Genomic DNA, 23,788 nt, shown 5'->3' on the forward strand with positions numbered 1-23,788 from the left:
CTTTCTGAGGGACTCTTTCTGAGGGACTCTTTAAGCTTGAGCATCAAATAGTGATTAGGAAACAGGTGCATGTGCTGCACTGCCTTTATCTATCTACACAGCAGGTCTGAGAGGTGACTACATTTCTAAGTATGTTGCTTCAGCATGCAGGTTGACTGGACGGGCTCCTGCAGAGCACATGACCAGATGGGCCTATGGTCTTCTCTTGCCACTGAGAGAAGCTATGTGTCTTGTTTAGTTAGAATGGTGGATTGGCCTCAAACACTGGTCTTAAATAAGAATTAATGATTTTAATGCTGTGCAAGTTCTGGCCAGCATTGTTGATAGCTTGTGAGGGTGACTAAGTGCTGGAACAGGTAGCCCAGAAAGGTTGCGGAGTCTCCTTCTTTGGAGATACTCAAAAGCTGTCTGGACACAATCCTGGGCAACATGCTCTAGGTGACCCTGCTTGAGCAGGTGGTTTGGACTAGATGATCTCCAGAGGTCCCTTCCAACCTCAACCATTCTGTGACATGATCTTATGTTCAAACAGTTAAGTTGGCTTGCAAGCTTTTATAACAAGTTAACTGTGAAATGTCTTTACAGCTGATTTCATATTCTTGCATTAGCCAAGCTTTAGAGTAGATACGTGAGAACTTGTGTAAACAGAAAGGAAGAATATAGAAGCTCAAAAGTGCTACAAGTTCAGTCTTCAAAATAGTCACCTAAAATACATAGGACTTGCTCAGGAAAGATGTTTCCTTTTAAACATGTCTGTTTCTGCATTTTGCTTCTTGAAGTAACATCAAAGTGCTTTCACGTTGATACTGTGCTGATCAAAAAGATTTCTGTCTAATTTGATTTATGCTGGATGGGTTTTGTTGGGAAAATGAAGGTCACTTGCCCTTACTGTGTTTCAGTAGTTTACCTTCAGAAAGCTATCAAATTTCTTAAATTTAACTTAGGAGTGCTGGTAAGAGGTGCTGGGTTGATACCTCCAGAGGCGGAAAGCTGCTTTCTTTCACACAAAACATTTGATACAGTCAACAGTAGTTCCATCCATTTGAATATGTAGTTTAGCCATTAGCCTTAACTATGACCACTTAATTTACTAGGTGAATAGAATATAACGAAACTGAGTAATATATTGTAGTGTAAAAATAGGGAAAACAAACATAAATATATATTTTGATTATAATAATCATCACTTCTTATGTGACTTGGTTCTGTGGAATGATTGGAGAAGTAGTTTCAGTTAAGATGGTATTTCTTTTTGATCTGCAGCATAGAGTGGTCCGCTGTCATAGTGGATGAAGCGCACAGAATCAAGAATCCAAAGGCTCAAATAACTCAAACCATGAAGGCATTGAAGTGCAGTGTTCGCATAGGTCTTACTGGAACAATTCTTCAAAACAATATGAAGGAACTTTGGTGTGTCATGGACTGGTAAATAAAATATCTTTTTATATGGTTAAACACCCGTATATCTTTGCCGTGTGGTAGGGTTGGGCTAGGATTGTGTCAAAAACCCTCAAGGTCCTTGTGAGAATATCAGTATTTTTTTTTTTCCATATGTGTATTGAGGTGAGGTCCTAGTAGATCCATCTGCAGTATGTATTTTGCAGGTATTTAATAAATTTGGAGTTCTCTTCATCATCTTGCTTCTTTGTGGAATTTGGGAAGCAGGTACTTTTTTTTTTTTCTCCCCCCCCCCCACCTTTATCTTTCTTTTCTAAGGGTACTCTTTTTTTCCTGTTTTCCTGTCTCCCACATAGTAGAGTGAGAGTTGTTTTACAGCACTGAACAACTGCCTGTGCCCTGTCCCATGCATGCAGGTCATTCTGACTTATTTGGAAGTTGAAAGTAGTAGTAGTAGTAATAATAATAATAATAATAATATATGTATATATATATATGTATATATATGTGTGTATATATATATATGTATGTATATATATGTGTGTATATGTGTATGTAGATATATGTATATATATATGTATATATGTATGTATATATTTTATATGTGTATATATATATTTTATATATATATACATATTTTTTTTTCCCAAAATGCACATATTTACAAAGCACCAATTCTTGTCCTGGGCAAGTTTTAAAGGAGAGGGGGAGTTGGAAATAAACCTAGATATAAATCTAAACACAGTAGTCTTATTAGGTATGCTTCACAAAGAGAAAAAAGCAAGTGTATTTTAAATGTAAATGTCAAGAAATTCTTCAGTGCTAAGCTTAGTGTTGCATCCAGTTCATTAAAACTATGGTAGTGGTTGTAATAGATTGTTCAAGCTACTGTGCTGCCAAGGATTTCTGAATTCTTCTTCCTGTTGGGTTTCTTAAGATTTTAATTAAATTGTAATATCTATATAACCTGATTTTTTAATAAAAACAATAAAAATAGACCAATGCAAACATTACTGCTCAGCCTTGTATTTAGGCTCCTGAATAGTAGCAGCCCTGTTCTTTGGAGGTTACCTATACTTGTGACTTACGTTGGCCTGCTAATGTTTAGTTTTTTTGGAAATGGTGTCCCTTTTCCTTAGGAGACTCTCTTTCAAAATTTGAGGATCACAGTGAGTAAATGAAAAAGCTGAATGTCTGGAAGTAGTATGAGATATGTTTCTATTTATATGCACGACTTTTATTAACTATCACTAGGGAAATGAATTTAAGACCTCTTGCTGTTAGCCAGAAACAACTTATGGTATGCTTTTAATCAATGGAAAAGGAAAGCTTGCCTTGAAGTAAAGAAAATGCTGGTATTCCTTCCCCCTCCCCCCCTTTATTTTTTTAATAGGGCTGTACCAGGACTTTTGGGAACTAGAATGCATTTCAAGAAGAAATTTTCTGATCCAGTGGAGCATGGCCAGAGGCACACTGCAACTAAAAGAGAGCTAGCAACAGGTCGCAAGGCCATGCTGAAGCTAGCAGGAAAAATGTCTGGCTGGTTCCTCAGACGTACTAAAGCTCTTATCAGTGATCAGTTGCCAAAAAAGGAAGACAGGGTAAGAGCGTCTGCCCATTTCAAATACAACACTAACGAATATATCTCTGCTTTTTGTTTTTGTTGTGTTTTTTTTTCTTTCATCATGCCTCTAGTAGTTTATGGTTTTCTTTTGGACTTAACGAACTTACGAAGAATCTAGAGCCTTGAAAAAAATGCACATGCAGTAGTGTGCTTTGTTCACATAATTACTATGATTGCATGTTGAAATGGAGTTAATCAGGCATGAAAATACTCAGCTAGACTTCTGACTAGTGATTTACACATCTATTTTATGTGCACTTTTGTAATTACCTGTGCAAATCCATTGCGATGTATGTAAATCTCTTGAAATACTATGCAGGACTTCTGAATTCAGGACCTGGTATTTTGTACACAGAACAACTTGCTTTTAACTTTTTTTTTTTTAACTCCTTCATTTTCAGTCATTCAAAAAAAACCCCAAAGAAACAATATCTAAAGTGGGTTGTTATAGACCTATAATCTTATTCATCTGATGCTGTTGTAAACATGTAAAGAAGAAAGCACTTTATGACTACAGCTAAGAGTTGTGATGAATGCTTCTTAGATATATTTGTGCTTTCCTTCTAAGTACATAAATTCATTTGCAGCTGGTTTTGTTTTCAGAATTTGGTCTTTGTTCTTCATTCTTACTGTATAATAATGTCATTTAAACTGTCTTCTAAAGGAAAGATTAACAAAAACGTCAGTCAGTTGCTTTTCTAAATCTAGCAGGTTTTATTCTTTTCATTCTCTTGTTAATGTGAGTATATGTTCAAGTTACTGTTGTATTATTATAGCACAGCGTGGTGCTGCTGCTGTGTGGGTGGCCTAGGTTAAGGAATGATCTTGGGATTTCTGTCTCCTGCTGCTTAAGACTAAAGATGTCATGGAGATGCCACCCATGGTCTCTAAGAGGAGGGATAAGAGTTTTGGCCATAGCACTGTATAGATCCCTGCCTTCTCACTGTTCTGACTGCCATAGGCCACCATTAGATTGAACTGTATTTTATTTGTTCTGCCTGTGGTAGTGCCCTACAACAGCAAGCTAGCTAAGAAGCAGGAAAGAAAGGGCAAACAAAGCAACTGGCAAAACAGACAAGAATCCTTAATTACAGTTATGCGTTTATTGCTCTCACTCTTCCTTGCTCTTCCCTCCTTCCCCCCACAAAAGCTCTATTAAAAAGTTTGTGGAAACCTAACAGCAGATTGTGGTAGCTCAATATTGATACTCTCTATAGTATTTTGGGAGGGGTTAAATAATTATAGATGCATTTTGGCTAGTTTCCTTTTTTGTTGTTTTTTTGGGAGGGGTCAGGGTCAGTGCCCCCCACCCCCCCAAAATGCCCTTTGCTGTTCATTGTATGCTGAACATAACTGTGATTTGGGGTTCTCTCTTTGGCAGATGGTGTACTGTTCCCTGACAGAATTCCAGAAAGCAGTATACCAGGCTGTGCTGGAGACTGAGGACGTAAGCTTAGTGTTACGAGCAGGAGAGCCCTGTAGCTGCAGCAGCGGCCGTAAAAGGAGGAACTGTTGTTACAAAGTAAGAACTTCCATAGTCTGGATTTCAGAATGTGGTCATCCCGTCTTGAGCAGCACATAGATTTCCTCAGAAGACTCCCTTATGATGAAGAACTGATGCAAATGGCTGCATCGTTGTAGGCCATGACCTGGGCACAAGTGTAATGCTCACATCTTTCTTTTTGGGAGATCCCATCTAGAAACATGAGATTGCATCACAAGCACACTGAGATCAGGCACTTCAGGAGCACAGCAAAGCTGCTTTGTATGCCCTGAGCAGGTGGCCATTGTATACGCTGTAAGTTCTAGATGTGTTGGATTAATAGGTGCGCCTATGACACAGTTGATACTGGCACAGTATGCTTGCCGCTATGTCAGGCGTGCTGCTCCAGTGCAGATCAACTGATCAGGGTAGAAGCTGCAGTGGCCTCTGATTGTGTTAGAGCTGCAGTTGGGGTTGTGTCTTCCTTTGCCAGTAAATAGACATTCCCTTTGCTGCACTGAAGGGAGGATTGTGATAGTAGCCGAGTTAAAGCACAAGTAGAGCTTATTCACTAAAGTGACAAGTCCTACAGATTTCTTCCATCTTCTCTGGACTGCTTGTAACACTTGATTAGTCTAGCTTGCTATTTGTTTTGTCTGTATCTTTCAATAGACTGAGATTAATTTAAGCGTGGCTGATACACATTTAGCATATATCTCATACTCCGTTTTCCCTAATTTCCTTCTGGCCTGCTTTGGTTCATGTATTTAGGTTTTTTTCCAAATCATGTAGCTTGTCTTCTACATCTTTCATTGAAAACAATCTCTCTGTCAGCCTGTTCAAGCTGTAAGAATGAGAACGTTTTGGATGGAAATCAGAGGAAAAAATATTCTCTTGTTTAATTATATTATGTGGTAGAGCAATCCATTCAAACTGATACTGAAACATTATAGATCATATACACTAGAGAGTGTCCTGAATTGAAGCAGGCTAGTGGACTTTCTTCTAGATGCATTTTCTTAATTCATTATCAATAAACTGATGCTATAGGCAAAGGATTGTTGTCTTTACTGAATTTGTAACTGTTTTTTATTGCCTATTAATATTCTTTTGTTAAACTGCAGAACAACTGCAGAACAACTGTATCTACCCTCTCTTACTGGAATGTTTCTTGAAGTAAGAGCACTTCTAGTTTTACTGAGTCTTTATTTTAAGATATTACCTGTGATGAGAATTTGCTGATGGTTTTCCATGAATATTAGCATTAGTTTTTTGCAGGCTTGTGTTTCTCATGATTTTTTGTAGAACAAATGATGTTTGGCAGGACTGCGGGTGCTTAAGTGCTCTTATGGACTGCAATATTGCAAAGTTAACCATGAAATCTAGTAACTTGAGGAGGGAAAAGAAAACCAGTATTGGTCACATCAGCCAGCCATAACCAAAAAAATAGTTATCTGATGCTATTGCTGTTGCTGCAGTAGAAAGCCTTACAGAATGTTTCAAGTTGTTTGAATTATACTACTTCAGATGTTTATAAAACTTCATAATTTTTTTGCTGAAAAGTAAAGTTAGCAGTCATAGGGTAAGAAGTCATTCAAATGTCTGGTTTCATTTACATTTAAATCAGTTGTAAAGTTACTATGTTCTTGTCAACCAAGGACTACTTGGTTATCTTACCAAGTTCTGTAGATATGCTATGCTAACAAACTGTTAACATAGCAGGGCTTTTTGAGGGGATGTTCTCTATTAACAGGATCACAAGCTGAGAAAATAAAGGGTTTCTTTTTTTTTTTTTTTTTAACTTGCTTTTTTGTTAGAAATGCAGTATGCATCTCTGTGGAACCAATTTTAATACTGCTTAGAACTGCTAGTGCAGTAAACTAGCGTAGTAAGTTTTTAGAACAGCATTTGTTTTAGGATATTTATTTTCAAGAGTACTTGTTTTCATAATTATTCTTCTGTTTTTTGGTAGGCAAATGCTCATGGCGAAACAATTAAGTCACTGCGTTTCAGTTACCTGACAATCCTACAGAAAGTTGCAAATCATGCTGCCCTGCTGCAGATGGACACTACTAGTAAGCAGCAGGTTAGTTTCAAAAATACCTAAAAAGCAGACTTGTGGAAAATGAGGGGAAAACTGTTGCGTGAAAATCATTGCTGGGTCTCCCTTTTGGTTTTTAAATCTTCATGGTTTTGGATTATTTGACTTTAAAAACAGACAAAAAAAAAAAAAGAAACGGAATTCAGAAATCTTGCAAAACTCTTTTTCATTCAGTAATTCAGAATGGAGCCCTTATTTAATCGCTAGAGATGTTATACAACAATATTTTCATTTAGGTGATGAAAAACTGAAAATGAGGCTCCTAAAAACCTTGGAAGGCTTTAAAATACTGAGTTGTCTTCAGTCATTTCTAATAATGCTATTTCTGTTTCATTTATGAAAAGTATTTACTAATAGCTGGGCCTTTGTGCAAGCAAATAAATTATAATGAACAGTTAGAGTGTGTCTTTTCTTCTCAATTCTATATTCAGAGCTGAGCTCCTCTAAAAGATATGAGGGACATGTTTTGATAGAAACTGCTCAAGGAGAGAACAGTATCAGAAGTGTTGGTATACAGCTGTTGGGTAATGCAAGTCTCAAGCCATCAGGGCTTGAGACTAACAACTCTGGGCAGTCCTAGTGCAGTCTCAGCCCAGGATCAGGAGTTTTGGCCATGTCTTACTATAATAACTGGAATCATTGGTTTCAAATTAGAACCCTTTTTAAATGAAGAGAAAACCCTCACACAGTAGATGTTTTATCCAGCACTTGTGTACTGAACTAAATAAAAACACGTAACTTTTTTTACTTCAGATGACTTGTTTCAGCCTGCTGAACTCCTTTTATGACTTACTTGCTATGCTAATGTAGCTCTAATATTTAATGCCTATTCAAACTTCTTGTTTTTCTTTCAGGAAGCACATATCAAACGAGTGTGCAACCAGGTATTTTCCAGTTTTCCAGATTTTGTGCAGTTAAGCAAAGATGCAGCCTTTCAAACAATTTCAGATCCAAAGTACAGTGGAAAAATGAAGGTAAATTTATTTTTTAGAGAAAAAAATTACATTCGTCTACTGAATTTAAGACATTGTACACCTAATAGTTTTTTAATCAGTCTTTTGATGATGGTGGTACCACACTAGAGATCTCCTGTTTTGGATCAGGGTGCCACTTGGCAAAGACTGGAAGAAGGTGATCTGTGACCCTAAGACTTAATACCTTCATATATTCAGTAACAGGCACTGAAGTGACCCTTACATTCAAGGGTGAGACATTGGAGTTAATGACAGATAGTTCCATGAAGACATCAACTCAGTGGCAGTCAAAAGTCAAATTAAGCCTTTGAACTGTTTAGAAAAGGAATAGAGAACAAATGAAAATCATTATGAAATTCATGATTTGTGCACACCTTCAATACTGTGGGTAGTTCCAGTCCGTCCTCTCAAAAAGGATACGTGAGACTTGGAAGAGGTTCAGAGAAGGGTGACAAAGGTGGTCAAAACTATGGAGTAGTTTCCATATGAGTAACAACCAAGTAGGCTGGGACTCTTCAGCCTGGAAAAAAAGAAGTCTTAAGAAAAATGTGACAGAGGTCTATGCTGTCATGAGTAGCATGGAGATAGCAGAGATGCATTGAATGCTCGCTGTCTTTTCTAATATTGGGGACATCAAAAGAAGTTAGTGAGAGCCAGGCTGAAGATGAACAAAATAAATTTATGTTGAGTATAAATCTTGCCTTAGAAACCATAAGGTTTCCTGGGTTCAAAGGGGGACTGTATGAATAACTGTATGAAGAGAGACGTAATGAAGATAACTAAAAAGAAATCTAAACCAGGCTTAGGAATATTCCTGAGCTGAAAATAACGGGGATGAGAAGGTATGCAGGGTGAAGTATGCTGTATGTTTACCCTCTCAGTATAACACAATACCCACAATTGCTGGTTGGGGCGGGGGTGGCAGGGCCACATTTTTTGTATCACGTTACTGATTTGTTGTTAATGCAAGCATTATCTTTCTTTTCTGTTACTACATACATGAGAAAGGCCTGCATATTGCCTGTTATATACACATAATTGCCTCCTGAAAGTCAACTCTATTGTTAAATTAGCTGCCAGGAAATATTTAATATATATATACCTAAAAACCAAGTCAGTGATCTTCGGTGGTGCTTGTGAGACTCTTCTTTTATTGGCTGAACTAATTTTCCTGTGTGTAGAAATTCCACACCTGGGAGTAGTGTGCACTTCACTCCGGCTGTGCCTTAGGACATTTTCATTATGTGTTCTTTGACACCGCAGCTAACAATTCAGGCAAGCGGAATCACCTGAGTTAAGATAAAGGTGCCAGCACCAAATGCTTTGAATGTCTGCAGCTTCCAGAGCTGCCAGCCAGGAGGAAGCAGTCCCAAAAGGTGGCAGTAGTCCAAGTTGCTTCTCAGGTGGGATGGGCTGCAGCTTCTTTACAGGGGTGCAGCTGGCCGTGGTGGTGTGGACTCTATGTAACCTTGGTCGGTGGCAGCGAGGCTCTTCCCATGTTCATGCAAAATGGCCTTGGGTGATAAGGAAGCAGGTTTTACTATTGCAGTGCCAGAGTAAGAGCATAACTGAGTGTAAGAGAGCAGAGACTGTGACCTTCTCAAATATGCTGGACTTGTGCCAGTGGCTTGATATTGATGAGGGTCAGGCAGGTTGGATGTTTAGTTTTGACATTGAGGAGATCTGCTTGATTAAAAAAACTTCTCTGAGCTATCAGTATATAAATGATAGTTCAATTTATATTTCTGGATAGGCTACTCAAACATAGGTGTAGCCAGATGAGAAGAACTGACTAAAAGTAGTTAACTACTAGCAAGATGTTTCTTCCTGGTTTTTTGATCGTTAGTGAATCATCTAATGCTCATCTTCATTCTGTCTCACTAGACACTTTCCTCACCTCATATATTGTGCTTTTTATTTGATTTTTGATCTTTTATCATCAATGTTCATGTATTTCAAGGTATTATTCCATGCAGACTGTAGGTGATTGTAAAAAAAAACAAAACAAAACAAAAAAAAACCCCAAAAAAACAAAAAACCCAAAAAACCCCACAAATAGTGGGGTATTTTCAAGATGAGCCTTAGTATGGAGGATTTCCATTAAAAAAGGAGTGGAGTGTATATTATGGAAAACTGGATTAAAAAAAAAAACTGTCTTGAGTTGGAAACAACATTTATTTTGAAAAATCAGGGCTCTTTCAGCATTTTTTGGTAGATTAGATGAGAAATGCAGTATAAATTCCTGTAGAGAAGTGACTAAGGAATTACTAAAGAAATTTTTATAGTTTTTCAGATACTTTTGTTATTCTATGACCTTTTAAGATGATCAGATTAGACACTACAGTGCAATAGTCGTAGGCAGAGATAGTAGGCAATAGGAACTCTGACACCTTTCCACATGTTCTCTAGGGTTAGAAACTATGATCTTGTAATATTCTGAGGGTTTTTTGTTTGTTTTTTATTTTTTACTTTATGAAGTATAAAATGCAGGCAGGGCTGTCTTGATGACAGCCAGGTAGATTTATAGTGTATTTTTCTACTGTTGGTGACCTCTGGGTTTGTGTATCTGATGCCTTACTGTAGAAATCCATGCTGTCTGTTTCAGTCCATCACAAACTTGCTAAAATTTATCTAAGAATGAGTTAATGAATGGCTTGTTTTGGTGGAAATAGATTAGCCTTCTCTTTTAAGGAGAACTCGAATTTTGTGACGATTCAGGAAATATGTCTTAGCACAGGCATAATATCCTGAAGTGTATGGTGATATCTCTGTGCCTGGAAGGAGGAGTGATGCCTAATGCTAGGTTTACAGAAACTGTACAGTTTAAGATGGCTGGGTTTTTAACATTTTGTCATTGTTCTGAAAGCTAGAGGTGACTGATTTCATTTATCTGAAGTGGGACACATGTTGAGAGCCTTCGGTAGTAGTATACATAATCTCAAAGTTATTTTGTTAGATTACAGAAATTAAGCATTTCAGGAGAATTTTCAGTGTTTGTTTTAGATTTTAAAATGAGAACATTGTTTTACGTAATTGGCCAAGTAGCCATCATTGAAAAATAAAGTTGTTCTTCAGTCCATTAAATTTTACTTCAGAATAATTATAATACCAAAAATTGTTTCACATGTATCTGGTATGGTAGTGATCTTTTTGTTTGTTTTTTAATACTGATGCAGATTGCATTGGAAGCTTATCTTCTGAAAGAAAATTGGCTAACTTACGCTTTCTGTTTTTATTTTTTTTAAAGAAGAAGCTGTTTTGAATTGTTTTGTTTTTTATACTCGGAGATCTAAGTCATTTAGAGGATTTTTCACCTCTTACCATGAAAAAGTGCACAGGAGAGTCATCACGTATTAGAACTTGAAAGCTACTTTATATTCTTTGTTAACACACTTCATTATAATTTGTCTGTTATTTCCCAGTAAATGTTTTTAATAGCCTTGTTCCACTTTAATAGTTGAAATTTTCTGTTCTATAAGTTACAGATGTTCTAGATATTAATGGAAATGGTACTGTAACTTCCCTGTGATAATGTGGAGCAAGCAGGTATTATTTGGTCCATTTAATTAAAATTTAGTATGGAGTATCCAGAAATTTTGGCATAGATTATTCTTTTGTAAGTGAGCATATTTCCAAAGGAAAAGTTTGTGGCATTAATTTATTCCAGAGAGAAAGAAAAAATAGGCAGGGATTTATTAACGAAGCTCTTTAGCTAAGCAGTTGTAGTTGTTTTGCAGAAATGCAAAAGTAGTGTATCTGCCAAAATACCTTCTGTTCTCTGACCAAGCACAGACAAAATGGGTGGGGAAACAGACCCTCAGTTTTTTTGTACTGTGGGACGTGCCTAGTGCCAGCAGTAAAGCTAGAATTGCTTAAATGTAGGTGTGAGGGAGTGAAATAAGGGTGTTTGTGTCCTATATTGTGCAGGTGTCTTGGCTGCGCTCAGACCTATAACTGTCTACAAGCGGTAGAATTTACAGCGTGCTGTCCTGGGCTTGCTGTTCAGAATTTAAGATTACAAGAAGGGCCTGGGGAAAACAATCCCTATAATCCAAACGTGCATATATAAGCATTGCTCATACAACTATGACTCTAACATGCCCTCATTATAGAGAGGGGGTGGGTATTGCAGAATGATGTGATCTATGCTAATGCTGGTTTTCTGGACTTATCCCTTTATTTACAATCATACTGCAAAGCACACACCTTTCAGAAGGCTCTGCTTACACATTCTATTGCAAGATGAATTTCACGTCTAGGTTTTAACTTGAAATAGTTGATTATATGAGAACTGAAGTAACAGGAGTGTGCTGCTGTGTGGGAGACCAGTATTCTTCCATCATGAAGTAGAAAAATGGGAAACTGTGAAGTGTGAGAGTAAATGACTCTGTTACTTTTGAAACACAAAAGTATCACGGACTTTTTGCAAAAGAAGTTAAGTAAGTGAAATAGAGAAAATAGTTTAAAGTCTGTGCTAATTCTCATAAATGCCTCATCTGATTATTTCTACAGTTTTGTTAAAATTCAGGCTAAGAGGACTATTAAATGTCTGGGCACTCAAAATAATTTTTTTTTAACTGCGCATGCAATATTGTCACAGACAGTCATTTGTGGAGTTCTGGAGTATTGGAGTACTGTTCTTAATTAATGCAAATCTCTTGGGAATAACCACACTGGATTGGGCTATTTATTTTGCCTGACATATTATCATTATTTTAGTAGGAAAATGCAAGTCAATGGGAGTACTTTGGAATTAATAACTTCCACCGATAAATATGACCCTAACCCAGGCAGGCATAGTTTTGAAGTCTTAAACTTTGTAGGCTAGAATGGAGAGCTGTATACAAATAAGGTGTTCTCAGATGTGAGAGGTAAAATTTTTGTCACAGTCAAACAAACCATCATAATGTATAGTAATGGGGAGGCATGTATTTAAATCCATGTGGACTACACTTAAGCAAAAATAACGCAATTTTTGGTATGATCAAGTATTTATTTTTCAAAATAACTACTTTCAGAATAATACTGTGGTGTGCAAGCATACAGTTTTTCTCTTCAGTATAAAGCTATTCATTACTTTCCCTGCTTGTTTTTATACTCCAGAATACCTAAAATCCCAATGGGCACGACATTGATCCATTTTGTTTAAACAAACTGGGTGGATTTGTTTGTGTTCTCCTATAGGGAATTAATTATTTGACTTATACTTACTACTCTAATGATAACAACAGTAATACAGTAGCCACATTCCTCCTGCTTTAAAAGCATGCTGCTGTTTCTCATCCATTTTTAAAAAATTTGTCTAATAAAATGCAAATGTAAGGCATTTAACTCTGGTTAAATTATGTGATGTGGGTTTTTTGCCTATAAAATTAATCCTGTTCAATATATTGTTGTGCAGTGAAACAAGCCAAAATTATCTTGTTTGTACCTCATTTTCACTTATGAAAGGAGATATGAGTGATGTAGAATTACTATTTTATGTTCAAGATATTACCCAGAACTGTGAAATTAATGTAAACATTCTTCATTATTTGGTTGTCCAAGATTTGTTTTTGTGAAATCTGTATTGATTAACAGTTTAGCTATTTATCGCTGAATAAATAATTTTTTTAAATATTTATTGCCCAGTGGGAGAAAGCTACAGACATGGTACAGAAAATGCTTCTTTTCCCTTTTGTGTATTGCTTCTGCACGGTACTCCGGAGCTGCCATTGCCAGATGTGGACATGCTTCTTTTGAAAATAACAGTATCACTATTATACACAAGGCTCTGGATTATTTGCTTCCCCACCAGAAGAACATTGTGTGTGGGCGGATTATTGGCATTTCAAGGTCTGCGCAGAGTCTGGGAAGCCAGGGCCTACTGTAAACAGAGCAACAGAAGAGAGTGGGAGCAGGAGGGGCATACATCTCACTGATTATTTTAAGAAGACAAGTTCCAAGAAGTTCTGAACTCAGATGTAGTACAGCAAACTTAAATAGACCTTCCTGTTTTCAGGGGAACTGTGCGCATTTGTTAAAGATTCAAAACCTGACCTAGCACATAGGTAACATTTTGTTGCAGACTTCTAGACCAAAATATGCACTAATACAAATAACTTCTGAACTTACCTGCTGTAATATGATTACCTTTTCATAATGACATCACAGTGGAGTTCAATGAAAAATGAACAGATCCAGCATCTCTGTTACTTTTGGCGTATTACGTTGCTAACAAAGTGTTTTTGTTATGCCTGTATTTAGCTTTGCAAACAAACAGTTGCAGTGTGGTCTGCTTAAAGGTTGAAAATGCAAGTAATTGTGTATGAGGTGATCTCTTTTTCTGTGATTCATTTCCAGGTCCTTCAGCAGCTTTTAAATCACTTCAGAAAAAACAAGGATAAAGTACTTCTTTTCTCCTTTTCCACAAAGGTGAGCTCCATATGATTTGTATCTGTTAACTGCAGCAGTAAGTTCTGGAGTGTAAAGCACTGAGGACATTAGCAGCTGTCAACTATGCTTCCTTTCTTTACATACTTGGGGAAATGCTGTTGAGAAGGACAATGTGCAGCACTGCAGAACCACATTGAAACCTTATGTTGTCTGAGGACAATGATGATGGCAAAATACTCTGCTTCATTCCTTAGAGCTTTTTTAATTGTTGTATTACTGCAGGTATATACAGCTCATGCTGAATTCAGTTGATGCATCTTGGGTTAGAGCAGTGTCACTGCAAAATACCACTGAAGTATCATACAGTATTTGTGTTAGCACTACAAAGTAGTTGAATTCCCTCTGTTTTGCTGGTTTTTGATCAGCAGTGCTTGAACTTCAACCCAGAGACTTGATTACACCACTTGGTTTGAAGTTAAGTGTTTCATTGGAGCTCGAGATGTGTGTGCATTTCACCCTTAGGGATGTGCTCCCTGATTTCCTTATTATGGAATAATGTTTTCTGAAATGGTGCAAGCTATAATATGAGTTTATTTAAATATTTAACACGCACTAAATTTAACATAGCACTAAAGAAGTATTAAAGATTAGTGTGAATGACAGTTCAAATCTTAAATATTTTTTTTTTTTGTGGCTTTAAGGAAGATTGCAAGTTTAGTACTTAGATGCAGTAGTAAAATGGTGATGGGTAAGCAGAAGAATATTGGTAAAAGTTAGTAAAATGCTTAGGCTGTGATTCATGGTGTTTAAAAACAGCCTGTCTTGTAGTTGCTGCAATGTCTTTCACTCCCCCCCCGCCCCGGAAATCTGGCTGGGCACACCAGCTACATTCTCTGTGCTGGCTCTGAAGCTCGTTTACTGTACTTCAAGCCATTTTAACTTGCTAAGATGGCAGGAAAATGTTTAAGCTGCCTGCCAGCTTATTGGCTCAACATCACTCACACCTCAGACAGACAGACAGGGTTAGAGGAGAGAGCAAGCCTGCTGCAGACCAAAATTAATCACCTTAGGCTGCCATAGAGAAAGGTGAGTCAACAGTGTTGATAGCAAAATGGAGAAGGTTTGTCCTCATTTTTGGTGCTTGGTCTATTAGAAAGAAACACAGCCTCTATGGTTATGGTTAATTCAAAAAGATACTATAAAGTACTTGACTTTTTTCTTTCCTGCCCCCCTCAGTTGCTTGATGTGTTGGAACAGTACTGTATGGCATCTGGGCTGGATTACCGAAGACTTGATGGAAATACAAAATCAGAAGATAGGATCAGGATTGTAAGAGAGTTCAACAACACTCAAGAAATTAACATATGCCTTGTATCAACGATGTAAGAGAATTTAACTCATAGTCTTTTTCTTTCATGCTGCCTTTCTAGTGTTTAGAAAATAGGTTACTGTACATTTTTACGTGATTGACCTTGTGCGGGATTACCTTTTTTGAGAAGTTCCTTTGTCTGATAGTAAACAGATTCACTGCTGTGGCTTGAGGCTGCTTAAAGTATCTGGAGACTTCCCTCCTTCCCCTCTGCTCTGCTTTCGAGGATCTCAGATCTGAAGCAAGTGGGTTTTCTGAATCCTAATTTTAAAGTTCCAGTTGCTGTAGGAGCAAGGAGACAGTTACTGACATAAAGTAGTGAACCACAGAAAGCTTTTATTTTACTATAGACAGGTGCTTTTTCTTGTACTGTGCTAGCGGAACTATTAAGTAGGCATGAATATGAAATGCTATGTTGAACTGAAAAATTCTCTCTTGATGTTTTGTAATTTGTTAACTAGGTTAATTAACGTGTTTAAAATACTTCAAACAATCTAAGGTGATCGCTGTACACTTCTAAAAATATACTGCATCAGATCTGCTTATCAATTGATGATGGATAGTGAATTATTTTGGAATAGTGCAATATGTTCAACTATAAGTAATGAAAATATACTGACCATTCTTGGATTTTTATTCTGGTTACTTCCATGTTTCATCTTAGATGAAGTTTGTTACCAGGCAAAGGTAGAAAGGGAACAGAGAGAAGCTGAATCTTTCTGTCCAGAGGGAAACTCGGTGAAACATGCAACCAGGGCTGCTCTTGTCTATGCTGTCATTTCCTCCTTCTTTACTAAAAACATGCACATTGGAGTTAGGTAGGGGGAGATACCAGTCCACACTAACTCCATTTATTTAATTAGCAGTCTGACGACATGTTAAAGACCATTGCGAATGGCTGAACATCAGAAACAGTCTTCAGATACTTTCTGGTATATGTGGGCAGGGTTATGAAGAGATTTGTGGTGGTCATGTATGCTCGCTTTATTGGTTCTAATCTCAGTGAATTGTAGTATCTGGCCCTCAGCTTCACTAAGACCTTCTTTAGGCGAAGCAATTCTTTTTCCATGAAAACAGCGGGGAATTTCTGCAGTTGTAGCATTAGAAAAAGCTTGATAGTTTCTGTTTATCAGTCTAGTTTGCTTTCATAACCATAACCTTTTCAGTTCTTTTTTATTAATTTACATTGGAATAAAATGAAATTCAGTTAAATGAAGATGGACTTTCTCCTCCCTTTTATAAGGGTTTGTGAATGCAGAGGTTGGTGAGCTTTTCATGCCTGTTGATGGTGCTTGAAAGCAGAGCCTTGATTCTGTTGTGCTTAGTGTTTCTCATCTTATTGAGGAAATGGAAGAAGCAAACAACAAAACACAGTCAACATAACCTTTGTTTACTAAGAGAAACAGAAGGTGCAATTCTTAGTGTAGTTCATCGCCGTTAACAAGGGGTGTTTCTGCTTGCTTGATGTATAGTAATAGAACCAACTCGAATTTTGTAATCCTTTGGAAATCAGAAAGTGATCTATTGCTGTTCGCCTTTACAAAGATTCTGGTTTCGTCCTACTCAGATTTCAGACACTAAGTTTATAGTATCTTCTTTATTTCTCAAGACATAGTAAGTTGACAGAATTGGGTCATACTCTTCTGTCTGTACTTTCTTGCAAAGTTTTTGGCTGACTGTTCTATGCAGTCAACTTGTATGTGTTCTGAAAGCCCCATTACTCAAAGAGCCAAATGTTGATTTTTTTGCTGAAAACACTTGCGCATTCTTTTGGCTGCAAAAATGCATTCTGCGAAGGATGAATTCCCAGCGTAGTGGTTGTGAGCCTGCCATTTTATTCCATGTGCACAATTAATGTACAACTTTAAACAAGTAGCATCAGTGTATAAGTTACTGCATTATAATACAGACAGTGGTAACAACTGCTAAACTTGCAAGTTTCCTGTGTTGTATTCTATTTTTTGTACTGGTGAAATATGCCCTTTCTGTCTGGAATTGCATATGTATAGCCCGCAGACAAACATTTTGGAAATCCTGATTTTTTTTTTTTTAATTGGTTGATTTTTTTGAGAAGTGGGGTTTAAACAATAAAGCTTTTAAAAATATCTGTGAACTTGTATCTCTATAGCCTGACCTCACGTCTTGTATTTAATGTTAGTATTAATCAAACTTGTGTAGATATCCATAGTGTTTGCAACACTCTGGATGTTGACAAAAAATATTGTTGATTTTTGCAGAGCTTATTAATTCCATCAGACCAGTAGGTTTAGATCATGAATTTCAGTCCACTTTTATGCAAAATATTTATAGTCCTGTTGGAACTTCTAAGGTTCATGGAAAAAAATCTGTTTCAGATTTTCAGGGCTTTTTTTTTTTTTTTGTTTTGATCATGCTTACAAACACTAAAATAGTTGCAGAAGTTGCTAATGAGACAGGGGAATGTTGGAGCTTGCAACTCCATTGATGCTGCTTAGTCTGAAGAGAGGGAGCTGCGTATGACACTGGAGTCTGGGCAGGCCTGTTCCATCATGAGGTTCTGGAAGAAATAAGAGTAGCTAATATTCCCACCGTTAAAGCTAAATCACTGTTCACCAGGTTTTCCACACTAGTCTTTCACTTACAGTTTTTCTGAAGGAATTAATCTAAACCCATTTCTTCTTCCCAGTTTCCTTTTTTATGTTCAGTGAGGTGCTTAGATGATAGAGATAAGGCTTACAGAAATCTGCAGGTAGTTTTTATCATGGATGGTTACAGTATGCACTTCTATTCTACCTGCAGCATTCTCCAAGTCCAATACTTTGAATATCTGCCAGCCTTCATGTAACTTGGTTTCTGCAAACTATGTTGCCAATAATTTTTAATGCATGTAACCTCATTCAAAGAACTCTCAGCCAGAAGATCTCATGAAACAGAACTTGAAGGGGGGCGGGGGGGGGAGGCTTACCTTGGTAAATAGAACTAACTGGTCACAACTTTCATGGAAGCTTCCTCTAATGCCATATTGTTTTGTAACTTCTGAACATTGTGGTACTAAGCTGTCAATGACAGGATATAAAAAAAGTTATTTATTTAACGCGGTGTGCAGTCTTAAATAACATGATCTTTAGAAAAAAATGCTTATAACAGAAATGTTATGAGACCTTTTAATAGAGAGCTCTTCATTTGAGCTGTAGTACAGTAGCTTGCAAGGACCATCTTGCAATAATTTGGCTTGAGCTGCTGGCTAAAATGATACTTAAAATGGATGATATTCTTTACAGACTAACTACTGCATTCATTCTGTCCAAGAAGGATATAGGAGCCACTGTTTTTCTGTTCTGGAGTATGTGAATTTTTGTGGCATGCCTAAAAATACTGAAAGGTAAAATCCTTATAAAGCTATGTATCCTCTTTAGTTAATTCTCATAGTTAGTCTGTGTTACTTGCACTAAGGTTTTGCACTGACATTTATTTCATATTTCGGGTCCAAATATTGCAAATTTTTATGAGAAATCGTTTGGAAAAACATGCTGACTTATGTTTCAGTCTTACTGCAGGGTTGATTTGGTAAGAAGAGAGGCTGAATTCTGCCCTCACTAATAAGAAATACACCAAAACTCCAAAATACAGTAGCATATTCTGAAAAATACAAAGATTTTTATTCAGTATTTTAAACTTTGAGAACGCTCATCCTCTGGAAACCTCCGTTAATATTGGCAGGTTCCCACATCCTCTCCATTTCCAGATTTAACTAATCCAACACCACACCACACCTGGAAGGAAAAGGCTACAACTGTATTTATATTAGCAAGGACTCCATGAAAACCAAAAGGTGGTGGGGCCCTGTAAGCTTTTAGTTTCTGCCCCTGTTCATTCACTTCCCTGTAAACTTTACCTTTCCCACTGCTTTAAACAAGCTTAAGAGAATACAAAGTAATCTATTGAAAACAGGTGTTTGGTAAATTAAATTGGATCAACCTCTTCAATTTTGCAATACCTCACTGAGAAAATTCCATGTTAGAAACTACCTATGACAATGTAAAGAATTGTTTTAATAGTTAAGTAAATAATATTTTGCATGTGCTTGTGTAGAAACTTTTGTCTTTTTTGGAGGAATGTTGACTCAACCAATTGAAAAAATTTGTTCAGTATTTGCTTGTTTTGCAATTTGATAAAAAGTGGTATTTTCCTCACTTTGGTTCCTGTCAAATGAGTCAGTTATGCACGTGCCAAATTCTAAGTAACTGAGCGGTTTTGTTGGATTCAGCAAGGGCATTAATCAGCTACCTCAGGTTAAGCATATGCTTAAAATTCTCTGCTGGCCTGCAGGCTTTATCTGAAAGCGCTCCACAGCTGTAAAATGTTTAAGAAGGTGTAACCTGGTAGGTTGACCAACCCCTCCAACTCCTCCTCCCCAGCATAGATGGCTTTCTTACAATGCCATTTTTTTCCCTTGTAATGACCTTTATGAATGTTGCTCATATTCAGCTGTGTGGCCAATTAGATACCTAATACTTAACTAATAAGCCATAAGAATATACTCGTGACAGTTCTTTGTTCACTAAGAACAGATATGAGGTATTCTATATGATGACTGTTTTAGTGCAAGCTGCAGAGCATTATTGTCAAAACTATGTACTGGGATTGGAAGAAGTAAAAATTTAATGCAGATTCTAAGTCCCACTTTATCTTAGCTATGGTTTTCCTGTTGGCGTCATACTTCTATAATGTTAACTGGCATAAAATGGTTATGAATTTCACTATACTCCCTGAGGGAGCTGGCCCCTATAAGTCACTGCAGGCATGAAGTAGCAGACAGTATTTTTAGCACAATAAGGTGATAGCAGCTGTTCTGACTGAATTATTTGTACAGTTCTTAGAAGTCTTGCTGTTGCAGTAAGACAACTGCCTTTCACAGCAGTGGTTATTTGAGTGTTTGGTGGGCTGTAGCCCACTGATCCAATTTTTCTGTTGTGTTGTTTTATTATGGTTGGGGAACAATATGCTAGCGTGGATTATAATCTAATACACTGAAGAAAATTATACTTTTTTTTTTTTTTTGCTATTGTTCTCTTTTATTATTTTTTATTTAGGGCTGGTGGACTGGGTCTCAATTTCGTTGGTGCCAATGTTGTTATACTGTTTGATCCAACATGGAACCCAGCAAATGATCTTCAGGCTATTGACAGGTACACTCTCAAAATAATGAACTTGGTCCATGTTGTGTTCTTTGTTTCGATCCTGTAAATTAATTTTCCAATTAATTTTTTCTTCAGGGAAGAGGATACTTTTAAACATAATCTGATTTGTCTATAAAACAGTAAGAAATGTCTAGCTAAATTATTTTTTAGAATTGATGCTCTCCATTTTAACTCTGAATTTTATTTTTTTCTCTATTTTATTTTTGTGGCACTGTTATAATGCCTTAGCTACTGTAACTTTTCATGATCTCTGGAACAAGTGTGTATGTATAGCCGGATGGCATTTTTCCTGTGTTTGTCAGGGCAAAGTACATTGTCACTGACCCTAGTTAGAGAGTGGTGTTTCGAATTCCGGAATCCCTAAAGAAAAACATCTGTGTTCTTTTCAACCTCACCCTTGTGGAAATTAGTTTCTTTTCAGCATTCACTTCCATGTCTGATACTATGCCATTGCAGTATTTCCAGGAATCCAGATTTTTCTTCTGAGGCTTTTTGACCATATTGTTTCCTCAGTAAGGACAGACTTTTGAAAACTTCTGTGATCCTTTTACTTTAGCTATTCAAAATTCAGTTGTTTGATATATTTTAATGAGCAAAACCAAACTTATTTTTGTTGTCCCATCCAATTATGCAATTCCATTTTAAGTGCCTTTCTGGTTTCCAAGAGGTGTTTATGTGCATCTGTCCTACTGAAATAAGTCTGTCAGAAATGTATGTTGTTGAGAGGGACTGTCCTCACAGAATCTTTGTGAGATTACATTTCTGTACTCTCTTCAGCCTCTCTGAATTTTCTGAAAATAATCTGTTAGAAGTTTCAGAGCTAGTAATTTAAATAGCTTAGTTCCTTTCCATTACGTGTTTTTATGATATTACAACTTGCACAGTGTTTTATAAAGTTAGGAAGGCACAGGCTGCCCCAAGTAATCCATGAGCTAACTCAGATACAATGCAAATAGGAGAATGTCTTGTGCAAGACCAGATGTAGATGGGGAGGAAAACAAACAAACAAAAATAATGGAAGATGTGTTTTCTTGAGAGATGGGAGACAGGCCTTGTGATATCAAGAGATGAAAGCTTTTTCAGCTGCATAGGGCTGGCAGGAAAAATACAAAATTAAGGATAAAAGAAAAGGGAATGGAATGTTGAAAAAACTTGGAAAAGTAAAAAAATATTTTACTTACAAATGATTTAGAGTATTTCTGTTTTGTTGGAACTGTGAATTTTTTAGGTCTTTTTATTTTTACTAATAAAGAATATGGTTTTCAGTATTGGCATTGTCTTTGCAGAGCTTATAGGATTGGTCAATGCAAAGATGTTAAAGTGTTTAGATTGATATCCTTGGGAACTGTGGAGGAGATGATGTACCTACGGCAAGTTTATAAACAGGTAAAGTTCACAAACTATTTAAATCAGTAACTATTTTCAGCTGTTTGAATGAAAGCTAATCTAGCCTATCACAGAATTTAGTTTACCTTGGTTTTACGATTTATGCTGTTATCTTATTAAATGCAATTATATAATTTAGCAATTGTCAAAGAACAAAATAGAATGTTTGTATTCTAAGTGCTTCTGTAACTTTTGACATGTTAATTAGGTAACATGTTCATCAGCTTATACGGAGGAGAAATTTCATTTAGAGAGTTGTAAAATAATATCTGCTAGAGGTAGGTAGTACCTGTGGCAGCCTGATTCAGGCAGCTTTTTCCTTTGAATGGTTGGAGAGAGAGAGAGAGAGAGAGAGAGAGAGCACGCGTGCAAAAGTCTTGCTGACGCTGTAGCAAAAGGCCTCTGTTTGCTACCTTTGCTCTTTTGAAACCTTCCACATAAAGGGAGGGGAAGTGGTTAGCTTGTGGCTGCTGCTATTACAAAGAAGTTGCCTGCTGGAATCCTCAGCCTGGAACAATTGCTCTGAATTTTGCCACTTGCTTTGCTTTTCCCAGTCTTTAGTTTAAAAATCTACCAAAGAAGTGCAGAAGAATATGTGGTTTGAGGAACACATTATCTAGCAACTGTTTCCTTATGACATAGGAAATAAAAAAAATCAGCAAATTCAAACGTCAACAAAGAGCAGGCTGCAGACAAATAGGAAGCTGGACAAAATAAGAACATGTTTTTCTACACAAGTTGCAAGTCTAAGCAGTAAGATGGAATGCAGTGAGGCTTGTTTATAAGTCAGGTGGGGCAGGACAGGCATATAAACTTGGTGAAAGCAAGGAAATCAGTGAGATACAGTTATTCCGAGGCATACGTTGCATAGGAAAGACAGAGTAGGTGACTTCAATGGGCACCGGCTACCCTATGAGAAAAAAAGCTTTATGAAATCGACAAGTTAACCGACAACTTCGAATTACCATCCATAAATAGGAAAAATATGGTGCTGGGTCTGCAGTGACAGTCATCCTCTTGTGATCATGACAGGCTTTGTCACATGTTGAAGGAGGTTGAAGAGTGAATGAGTGGGAAATGCCTTAATAGTGAGATTGTCATTATCCTCATACAGATTTAAGTAAATGCCAAATAAGAACAAGATTCTGAGACCAAATATTTGGACACAGTATCTGATTTCATAAGCAGATATTCAGAAAACCCACATCTGTGGGAACAAATCTCGAGTTGCTCTCATTAGTCTATATGACCTGCTTTAAAATGATACGATCAAAAGTGTAACAGTGACTGTAATTTACTTAAATTCAGTATCTTGCAGAAGCTGTAAAAATTAGTTCTGTGTAATTTTAACAAAATCGATAAATAAACAGAAACTTCTTAAAAAGACATTTAAAAAGAGCAGGTGAAGGGGTGAAATGTTCTCAGGTACTTGGGCAATTTTCAGACATTGTTGAAGTTGTATCCTAATGAGACAAGTCAAATTTAAAAACAAACAAGTCCAAAAAGATTTTTGAGGAGCTGTGGGCTAAAAGCATAAAAAATAATAATTTATTTTCAAACATGTCAGCAGTAGGAATCCTGCTGGAGAATCTGTGTGGGCATTACTTAAGCAAGGCTTAAAATTAAGAGTGTTCATAGCAAAAAACTAAATTCTTCATGTCTGCATTCGGGAAAAAGCTTAGAGCTTCCCGTACCAAAGTTCTCCTTGTGGGAGATACTTCTGAGGATTTGCCTCAAAGACAAGAACCAGTAGAAAAGGTTTCAAAAAGACTAACAAAATGAGAAATGGCAGATTAGCAGGGCCAGCTATATTCACTAAAAATCCTAAAGGAGGGAAGCCATGCTTCACTGAGGTCTTTGGAGTTAGTCATCTTGTGGATAAAGATGACCTGGATGAT

At 36.9% G+C, this 23,788-nt stretch overlaps 1 protein-coding gene across 5 annotated transcripts in view; it reads left to right on the top strand.

Moving 5' to 3' along the window:
• Window positions 1–23,788, top strand: part of LOC135324943 (DNA excision repair protein ERCC-6-like 2) — a 61,425-nt gene that overhangs the window by 8,370 nt on the left and 29,267 nt on the right. For all 5 annotated transcript variants that reach the window (XM_064502100.1, XM_064502095.1, XM_064502097.1 and 2 more), the window contains 9 exons: window positions 1,264–1,425; window positions 2,792–2,999; window positions 4,404–4,544; window positions 6,478–6,591; window positions 7,461–7,580; window positions 13,923–13,994; window positions 15,192–15,337; window positions 20,397–20,492; window positions 21,791–21,890. In XM_064502100.1, the coding sequence (XP_064358170.1) occupies window positions 1,264–1,425; window positions 2,792–2,999; window positions 4,404–4,544; window positions 6,478–6,591; window positions 7,461–7,580; window positions 13,923–13,994; window positions 15,192–15,337; window positions 20,397–20,492; window positions 21,791–21,890 (1,159 nt within the window). The remainder of the gene's footprint in view (window positions 1–1,263; window positions 1,426–2,791; window positions 3,000–4,403; window positions 4,545–6,477; window positions 6,592–7,460; window positions 7,581–13,922; window positions 13,995–15,191; window positions 15,338–20,396; window positions 20,493–21,790; window positions 21,891–23,788) is intronic.

Source organism: Dromaius novaehollandiae, chromosome Z (genome assembly GCF_036370855.1).
Source record: "Dromaius novaehollandiae isolate bDroNov1 chromosome Z, bDroNov1.hap1, whole genome shotgun sequence".
In the NCBI taxonomy this organism is placed as follows: Eukaryota; Metazoa; Chordata; class Aves; order Casuariiformes; family Dromaiidae; genus Dromaius; species Dromaius novaehollandiae.